We start from the raw sequence: 10,820 nt of genomic DNA on the forward strand, positions 1-10,820 counted from the left end.
AGATATTAATTATTTATTTATTTTTTGTTATTTGTTAACTGGGTAGGTATGACAACATGGAGGTAATACCTGGATTCCTGAACTGATAACTGAATAAGTCAGTTCAGTATCATATAGATCTAAAGCGACCGATACTAGTATCATGTACGTAAGGCACAGTAATCAAATGAAATCCAGAGCTGCTGTGGACATCCAAAATGTGGAGATGGACAGTCTATTTTCACAAGCTATGGAGAGTAGTTGTGAAAGCGTATCTAGTATAGATTGCAAGAGTAATACTCAGAGAGTTTTATGAGTAATGATGGCTCAGCCATATGTGAAATAGCAGGAGGTATCAGGAGTTCTATAAAATTAAGACACTTACAGAGGTCTATACACCAATCCAACATCCAAACTTATGAGTTACTTGAGTCTATAGTATGTTGATTTATTCTGCATTGCTGGTCTTTAGTTAATCATTAGATAAATGCTAATTTGTCAGTCATCCCTAAAATGAAATCCATAGCAACATATCTGCATTAGGACACGTATCATTGTGTTGAGTACTTGCAGTTCTGCTGTGTAGGAACTTTAATTATCAATAGAAGTGTGGCTGAGCTGCAGAATAAAATGTAACTTTCCTTTACAGCAGCTGTCCGTTAATAAGGTGTGCCTAAGAGTATATATGGGCTCTGTGTGTGTTCTTTGCATTACACCCAGGATATCTGCTTTCACCAAATGTGTACGTTTTACAGGTTAGAGATATTTTAAATATCGTGTATACAGTAGGGGAGGGCATGTTATGCAGGACAGCCAGAGTACATATATTAGCTGCCAGAACTGTATGTTAATTTGAAGTGGAGTAGGTGAGCACTATGAATAAAACAAGTCACAAAGGGACATATAGTTTACCACAGGTGTAAAATTCTGCCTTAAATTAGCATGGTTAGGGATGTTATATGATGAGATCATGCAGTTCGTATTAACACATTTTTCTAACTAAAAGCAAATTGGAAATACTACAAATGTGTCTCAGGTGAAAGATGCTGCATTAAAGCCTCCAACAGGCATTCACTACATGGAACATGATAAATCCATTATGAAGTCCATCAGCTGTTCTCTCTGCCATTCAGTGTGGTCCTTATGCTTACCTAATCCTGCAGACCAATGCTGGCTCATGTGCCTACTTGTCAGCCTTGAGGAAACTTGCACCTGGTAGGTAGAGGTGGCAAAAGTCTTCCATCACTAGTCAACCCAGGTTCTTTGCTAAACTTAGACTCATAGAATAGTACAATGTGTAGTATCCACAATTTAATCCTTTAGTCCCCTGAACATATACAATCAGAATCTGATTTGAAGATGAACTAATTGTGTGCATTGTATTCTGTGCAGGAATGAATGCAGCTGTCAGAGCCGTGGTGAGAGTTGGAATCTACACAGGAGCCAAAGTCTTCTTCGTCCATGAGGTGGGTTATTAATGTGTTGTTATGCTTCTTAGATTTGTCAGAATCACGACTACAAAGAACAATGCTGGAAAGTGAAGGGAGTTCAATTTGAGAGGAAATGGTAGTGGCGGTGGTGGGGCATTGACACTACTGCTTGCTTAAGAAGGCTCAATCATCATTGCTTGAAACTCCTCAGACATTTTCATGTAACATAGTATTTGTAATTACCAAAAGGCCAAGACAGCCAAGTACCAAAATGGTTATGATGCAATTATTGATTAGTTTTTGGTGCAGTATTGGCACAGTAGGTATGACATCATAGATTTAGTAGTGCCCTGGGATGCCATTTCACACAGTATCCATTGTGTACAAAGTAAACCTTATAGATGTAGCCCCTTGGTGTCCTATTATTTTATGAACATCAGGGCTCTTTGCAGAAGCTCTTCCCACATCTCCTCTTCCTATTCCTCTGAATCAGGGGTGCTTTGAATATACACAAATAAAGACAAGACTACAACATTACAGGTAACAAAATTCTATTTCTTGTGATGCTTTCTTGAGGAGTGATAACATATCGAAATAAGACACATGTCAACAATGGATAGTAAAATTTAATGAAACCTGAAATTGCAATTTTTACTTTTGAATCAGCAATGCAACAATTTAGCCCCCCAAGAGCTATGGCCCAGCTTCAGTAGATAATAATACATGTACACCTAGTGGACTTGCTTTAAGTGTATGTGTCCCCTCCAATATTATGCTCTCTTTTAACTGTATTTTCAATTTTAAAAGCTGGTGATCCAGTTGGTGGAATTAAATAATCTGTATTACATGGATTCATACTAGGTTGTATTTTTCATTTATGCCATATATCTCCTCTTTGCCATAAATTTAATGGGGGGTATTTTGCATGAAATTGAGATCTGTTCTCCTAAACATTTTTATATGTTTTATTTCCTAATATTTAGTGACATCAGATATACTATTTTTACAATTTTCTTTCTTAATATACAATGACATCACAGTTACCCTTCTGGCAGTGGACTATGATTTATTTATTTATTTTCTTCTTTTGACTAGATTAGACCAACTAGAGAACAGAAAGACATGGAGCCAGCAATGAGTGATTAGACCAACTAGGCCTAGGGCCCATTTTTGGGGGAGGCTGTGGATGGTATTTATACATTCAATAGAAAACTTGGCCATGACACTGAAGAAATTTTCAATTAATACCACAAGGATTTTATCATCTTCCTAAAATACAACTAACTGAGGCAGATGGGACCTTGATTTAACAGATCCCCCAATTTTACACTGCACTGTCAATACTGGGACATGGAAATGTGAATTCAAACATCTGTTGTGGGTATAGATCTCACAGTTCTCTGATCAGCCTGGCATCACAGGCAAATGTGCAACCTGCTGAGTAACTGATATCGCTGTCACTTACGAGGACTGAGACTCGTAGTAGGGAGTGACTGGTGCAGACACACAGACTTTAAAGAAACTATTAGAACAAATGTTCATATAGTCATATCTCTTTGGAATATATAAATGAAGAAGAATGTATAGACTATAATACAATGCAGGTAAAATTGTACCCAATTATTATTGTAACATATTACATTACATTAGCATGATGGCAAAAGGAGACAGATAGCCTACATAGTCTGTCCTCTCAAGTGCCTTAACATTTTATCTCCCTTCCAATCCTACCTTTCACTTTATCATTTTTTTTATCTGTACCATGACCACTTGATTGCCTCTTTGAATTCCCTTTGTACCACCTATGTTGGCAGCCCATTCCATGGGTCTGCAATCCTCTCTGTGAAAAAAGTACTTATGGAGATCTATGAACTAGTAGAGTGAAAACATTACCTTTTTTGATTCTAGAATTTATCCCCCTGAGGATATACCTCCAACCTGTTGCTTGCTACCACTGCCCTCGTACGTTGCTGCTGGTGACCCAAGCCAGGTGTGATCAACTCCCCAAACCCTTTTCCTGCTTTGTTGTCATCACTTCCACTCCTATGCTATGGGAGCTGCATGTGCCCCCATTTTTGCAAATCTGGTCATGTATTCATAGCAAAAAAAAAAAAAAAAAAAAAAAAATATATATATATATATATATATATATATGTGTGTGTGTGTGTGTGTGTGTGTGTGTGTATATGTATATATATATATATATATATATATATTATATATATAGATAGATAAATAGATATATAATAATGAGAGTTTTCTTGTCATTGGTTTTTAGACCTGAGAAATCTGGATGAGATATTGATTTTTGTGGACAGGGCCCGAAGAGATAATAGAAAAGTTTATACATTATTTAAATCAGGCTACTATTTTTTTTTTGAGATTTACTTATTGCTATGGCCCTGAGAAATGAGTTACTTGAACACTGAAATAACAAACATCCTGGGAGTTTTTTTTTCGTCAGACATTTTCATAAAACCAGCATTCAGCAATAGTTATTTAAACTTTGCTAGTTTTCACCCTTTCAGACTTAAGAAAGGATTGGTTAAAGGAGCAATTTATTCACCTTGCCAGAACAATATTGGATGACAAAGTATTTGAGAATGAATGCGAGACATTGATTAAAATATTTTTGGATGGTGGTACTCAAGAAAGCTCATTACTGATATTTAAAAGGAAATTCATGAAAGAAAACATACCTGTTTTACACTGCTTATTGAAACAGGACTTAAAAGTTGTACATCAGTTAAGGTAACATCAGGGAAAAATGTACACAGGTCATTTGAGACAGCTTTAGTGGTAGAATACAATACAGGCAGTAAACATATTAAAGACATAGAAAAAACAAATTGGGCTATATTTAAAGCCAGTGACACAGTTGTTAAAGTTGCAGGGAACAGTCCATGTTTTGTTCATAAAATGGCAAGAAATATTAAAAACATTTTAGAGTCATGTCTGACACAGACAAACAACTTGTGTCAGAGCCATGGACTAAAACTAAATGCCAGAAAATGCGTAATAGTATCCTTTGGGAAGTCAGCCATCCCTGGTAACTATCATATTGACAACACACCTCTTAGAGTTGACCCAGTTGACAGGGACTCACACATACGTAGATAGTAATATAGCCTTTGACCATCACATGTCTACAATGGTTAGGAAATTGTTTTATGTTGCTCAACTTATAAACAAAGGTATGGCATGTAATTCTAAGGAAGTCACTGTTCCACTGTATTCAGCATCCATCTGACCTATCATTGAGTACAGTGCCCCTTTGGTATGTACCTAACCAGGCATATCCAATAATTGGAACCTCCACAGAGGTTCCTCAGTAAAAGAATACAGGGCATCAGTAAAATGTCCTATGCAGACCTCCTGAAGGCCCTATCCCTGTATTCTGTCTCCTACAGGCTTTTGAGGGTAGATCTATGCCTGGCATACAGGGCATTGTCAGATTCCACTATAATGGACCTCCTGCATATCCACAAAACAAACAGCACTGGAATTACCCATTCTAAAGATTTAAACCTTGCCTGTGATATAAATAAAACCTGCTGGAGAGATAGGTATGTATCCCAGAGGCTACCCCATCTGTGGAACAGGCACCCCATCCATGTAAAGCAGAGTTCCTCCCTAACCCAATTCAAGTGCAACTTGGACAATTGGATGGGAAACCAGAAATTCATCCCTGGTTTGGCATCTATGTCTCTAATGGACACAGGTAACCTGTAGATGGTTCATCTCCCATGTCCATGCTTACATTTATCAAGGGTATCAGAACTTGTCAGAGATTTGGGATGCATGGCTAGGCTTAAAAAGGCCCTTGTGGTCATTAGTCTAGTAAACATCTGTGAACCTATGTGATAGAGGGTGCAAATCACCAAATGGTGAGGACACAGGGACCCATCCATGTGGTTTTTGCAAGCCGAGCAAGTACATTTTAATTGGTAGTAGAAATAGTGTAGGTAATAATAAGGAATTAATTATTAAACCTAAAAAAGGTAAATTCCACAGTAAAAGGGTAGTTTATCTGGCTGTTTGTTCAATCTGTTCAGCATACTATGTGGGAGAGACAGAAAGGTGTTTGTAGAAGAGAATTTATGAACAAAATTATGGTATTAAAAAACAAAAAGAAAAGAATGCTATATATAAGCACTTATTAGACTGCCACAATTTTAGATTGTTTTCTTTTTATATTTTGGAAATAATTTCAGTGGTGGGACAGGAGGAGCATGGCAGCTTAAAATTAATGCTTTCAACCTCCCCAAATTAAATTAAAACATTTCTAATGTCCTTGTTTTGAGGGCAAGACCAGCCAAATTGTAAACGTACTTTTAGCAAAATCCTTAAATCATTGCTACAGCTCTTGTTGGGGTTGTATTAATTATTTTTTGTTTTAATATTTACATTTTTATTTTAATGAATTTAATGTATTACTCAGTGTTAGTTTACAGTTAACATTAGTAACACAGTTTTAACAAAGATTTTTATGTATGATGGTCACATGTACTCATAAACCATTAACTTCTTCTTCTTTCGGCTTTTCCCGGTTAGGGGTCGCCACAGCGGATCATCTATCCGCTCATGATTGGCAGTGGAGTTTTACAGTATTGAGTTGCCAGCCCAGCGCCCAACCTTCCACAGAAGGCACACACATGCACACACTCACACCTAGAGCCAATTTAGAGTGTCCAATCCACCTATTGCATGTCTTTGGGATGTGGGAGGAAACCGGAGCACCCGGAGGAAACCCACGCAACCACAGGGAGGACATGCAGACTCCGCACAGAAGGCACCCCAGCCAAGAATCGAACCAGAGAACCTCTTGCTATGAGGCAGCAACGCTAACCGCTGCACCACCGTGGCTGCCCACTTATAAACCATTAACTACAATTAGGCATTTCAATATGGCAATTTTTTTTAATAAACATTTCTATATGATGTTTACAAGTATATAAGTTTTCATCATTAATTTCTAACATTGTCCCTTTTATGACACTACCATTCAACCAAGCAACTACCCAGTTTCTCAGTCTTGGTTCTGTCCTTACCCCTCCCAGTTTTCCTGTCAGTCTCCTATGTGGCAACATATCAAAGGCCTTGGTGAAGTCTAGGTAGACTGCAGTTACTGGTACTCTCCAGTCAAGCTCACCTGTGATCTGGTCATACATGTGGAAAAGGTTTAACTGACAGCTCATTCTGGTTGTGATGCCATGTTGGTTGTCTCTTAGATACTGTTGTCCTCTAGAAATGAAACCAGTCTTCCCCTAAGGATTTACTCCATGACTTTACCTGCTACTGATGTCAGGGTTCCTCCCTCATCCCCCTCTTTTACAAGGGTACCAGAGTTGCCATCTTTGAGTCCTCTGTCACTTCTCCATTAGCCAGTGATCTACACTCTGGAAACAGGTCTGCCAACACACTGACCACATTCCTGAGGACTTTGTGAAACAGACCATCTAGTCTGTGTGCTTTATTCTTCTTAAAAAAACAGATCCCTCTGAATGACTGCCCTTTCTATCCTAGTGTTAGAATATATTTTCTAAAAATGTCTTAGTAGTGTTGTCAGTTTTTTAACATTTGCAAGACATGACAATACTATTATAAGCAAAATGTTGTAGTGCGATTCAGCTTAGACTTGCAAACATACTCATATTTTATTGAATTAGGACAGCTTTGATACTACCTAATACAATGGTATGCTTACATATTTTATCTTTAAAAGCCTGGTAAAATAGATGAGCTGTTTAGCACGGTGGAAGTTGTTCTCATTTTTGGTGTCAGCAATCAGTGACAATACCCTCTCTCTTGGTATGAAAACTGGACTTCCGAATCATCTAGCAGTCTCCTGGAAAGAAGTTATAAGAATCATAGCAGGAAGGCAAACGTGGAGGTGGGGATGCTGATATACATCCACACTAGGACTGAACTGTAAAAACAAATGCATGCTCCTGCAGTGAAGCATATTATGCATCCCAGGATAGGAGGCTGCAGTGGGTAGGGTGAATTAAATAAATAAATAAAAATACAAATTTCTGCTGTCCCATACAACGATGGGCCCAGCCACATGGGTCTTTCCTTTACAGAGGAATATATGGCCTTTAATTGTTAAAGGATTGAGAACCCCAAGTCTGAAGTCATTGGGAAGAGGAGTTAACAAACACTTATTGAAATCATTAATTTCTCTGCTTTCATTGCAATGTTGATTAACAGGTGAAAGAAGATACTTTTTAACAATCTTTTTTTTTTTTTTTTTTTTTTTAATCTTTCTTTTTTTCAGGGTTATCAAGGACTTGTAGATGGTGGTGATAACATCAAAGAAGCGACGTGGGAAAGTGTCTCTCTGATGCTTCAGCTGGTAGGTCATGTGACACTATTGGAATATGTTGGTATCCAAATCTATGTGTTGTACTAGATCACAAAGAGAATTTATGTGATTAACAGATACCTTGTTATACCATGTAGAGTTACAGAAAGAGCTCTTGTTCTCAGTACAATTGTTTCAAAAGTAGAAGAATTATAACTTCTGAATTTTTTCACATTAAGGCAGGATAACAAAAAAAAACATACTTACACTGTAAAAAAAGATATACCATTACATAAACTCATTCCTTGTGTTTCTTAGAATACATTTTATTGTCAACTTTTGGCAGGCAGAATTATTTGTAGTTGTACATCAGATATATTCTTCCTTAGAAACGTTCTTATGACCTTGAACTCCAGGAGCAGATAACTTAGCCATTATTCATGAAAAAACTATTGTCTGTAACCTTTTCTTAAAACAGTAGCATCCATATTTGCAGTCCAGTTTTGTATCTGTTAATGTACAGTTTCACCAGAGTTGTCATAGTTACATAATAAGCATTACCACTAAATGAACATCTATATTTATTTATTACTCGAGTCCCTGATATTCTAAAGTAGCTTCTCCTAATTTAATAGCAACATTACTAAGTTTATATGCATCCGTTTCTGATTTTTTTTGTAGTAGGATGCATTGATTTTAACTGTCCAAAATTTGTCTTGTGCTTTGCAAACATATCAAGTGGTCTTGCATGAGAAGTTACTCTCCCAGCCCCGAAATTGTGTTTCAGTGATAAAACACATAGGCAAAAAGAGCCTGGACTAAGAGATGAAGAATAGCTAGCTATATATGAAAATGAAGCATACCATTATAAAAATGAATATTGCTGTGTCATATGCATTCTACAATGTTACAAAAATATATCAGATATTCTGGAGATCGAATCACAGAATCTAGTCATGTCCTCATATATATGGATATTGTTGAACCAATTCATGTGTAGGTACATATTTTACAGTTATAGCCTTTATCTTCAGTAATTTTATATTCTGAAAAGACTCAAAACTGTCTCAAAATGTTCCACAACACTGAGATGTCCTTTTCTGATTTTAGCAGGTACAAAATAATATCATCTGCAAATAAAGCCAACTTGATTACCCTGCCAATTATATCCTTGAGTTTCTTCTTTGTCAGTGGCTCTAATTATAACCCAAATAACAAAGGGGAAAGCCGAAACCCCTGCCTAGTTTCTCTGTGCAGTCACAACTTCTCAGAGAGGAACCCCTCTCACCTTAATTCTTGCCTCCAATCCCTCATATATCTCCCTAACTAACCATATTATTGTATGAGGGAATGCAAATGCTTCCATTACCCTACTCACAAAATCTCAGCCTACTCTTTTGAATGCTTTCTCTGCATCAAGACCCATAAACAGCAAACATATTTTGAGGCTCAACAGGAACAAAAAATTCAAAATGACTTAAAATAAAACTCTGTTTTAATGAAATGATAAAAAATTCCACATCAAGCGCTTTCGTCTGGAGGCATACCAGGCTTTTTCAAGATGAACCATGATTAAAAATTCAAGGCTTAAGGCTTCAAGGCTTTTTAATCATGGTTCATCTTGAAAAAGCCTGGTATGCCTCCAGGCGAAAGCGCTTGATGTGGAATTTTTTATCATTTCATTAAAACAAAGTTTTATTTAAGTCATTTTGAATTTTTTGTTCCTATTGAGTCTTTGGATACATCATTTTGTTCTTGGTCTGGTTCAGATCTAATTTGGTTTTAGCAAACATATTTTCTTACATTCTGCTTCTGGCTGCGTCATTATTGTTTTATTAATGTTAAGCAAATATTTGCTTCCCTTCCACAAAACCATATTGATCCATATTTTTCAATTTTGGCAACATGTTTGGCATTTAATTTGCTAGTATAGACATAAATACTTTATAATCATGGTTTAAAATTGAAATGGCCCTATATGAAATTGGGTTTGATGGGTCTTTATGGTCTTTAAGTATTACAGCAACCACAGCTTTATTCCAGGATGTTTGTACTTCCCCACCTTTTAAAATACTGTTTCTAATACCCGTTCTTTAAATTACTCTCTTTTTAACAGGTAGGTGAGGAAGTGCCAGTGACTCATTCTTACTTCATTATCCTGATTTATATCTTAGTTGTTATTTGCCCATGATCTAAAGCAATTACAGGACGTGTGCTGAAGCTTTCAATTGAATGCACACACTCTTGTGAAATATAATTTAAGTGCAGACTAGCACAGTTATTGTACCTTGGGGAATAATATGTAAATTTTGTCCAAGTACCTACCACTGAATTTATATCTTCCATATCAAATATTTTCAAAAATTTCTTCAGAAAGCTACCCTATTTTGTTGCATTTCCCTTCAATGTCCCCCAAGATACATCTTCACTGTTGCAAATAAATTTCCAGTCCCAACCTATAAGTAATATTCTCTGCTGAAAGATGATTATTTCTCCCAAAATTTTCTTAAACTCCATAATAGCAGTTTTAGGTGGAATATAAATACACGCCAGCATAATCCTCCTCCCTTGCCAGTAGCCACTTACCACTACAAATGTACCAGTATGATCTTTTTCCCTCTTCTATCACTATTGGAGAGCCTTTAGCAATTAGTATAAGTACTATCCTTTTATTTTATCCCTTGATATTCTACTGAATATCCAGCCTAAAATCCTATCTTTATCAAATAAATTCACATGCTCATTTCTTTCCAAACATGTCTCCTGTAGTATTACTATTTGCATTCTGCATTTCTTAATAAATTCAATACTCTTACTTTTTTGTCTGTACCTGTGAGGCCATTCACATTCCAAAATAATATAGACAGTGTAGCCATTATGATAAGAAGTTATTATTTCTACTTGTTATATATGACAGTTTTTCGAATGACTATTTCCAGCATTTGTGTTACATACACCCACTAATGTTTGGCATGTTGATCCTTGATACAGTTGTTTCTTGTAATCACCATTTGAACTTATGTTACACCTTACAAGATGTTTTGTTTTAACGAAAACCCTCAAACAAAAACAAGCCCCTCCCAAAACACCCCCATAACCTATTA

At 36.5% G+C, this 10,820-nt stretch overlaps 1 protein-coding gene across 2 annotated transcripts in view; it reads left to right on the top strand.

Moving 5' to 3' along the window:
• PFKM (phosphofructokinase, muscle) overlaps window positions 1–10,820 on the top strand; it is a 345,974-nt gene that overhangs the window by 57,456 nt on the left and 277,698 nt on the right. For both annotated transcript variants that reach the window (XM_044083480.1, XM_044083481.1), the window contains exons 3-4: window positions 1,372–1,445; window positions 7,690–7,767. In XM_044083480.1, the coding sequence (XP_043939415.1) occupies window positions 1,372–1,445; window positions 7,690–7,767 (152 nt within the window). The remainder of the gene's footprint in view (window positions 1–1,371; window positions 1,446–7,689; window positions 7,768–10,820) is intronic.

This window comes from Protopterus annectens, chromosome 9.part0 (assembly GCF_019279795.1).
Source record: "Protopterus annectens isolate FY-2018-M chromosome 9.part0, PAN1.0, whole genome shotgun sequence".
Classification (NCBI taxonomy): Eukaryota; Metazoa; Chordata; order Ceratodontiformes; family Protopteridae; genus Protopterus; species Protopterus annectens.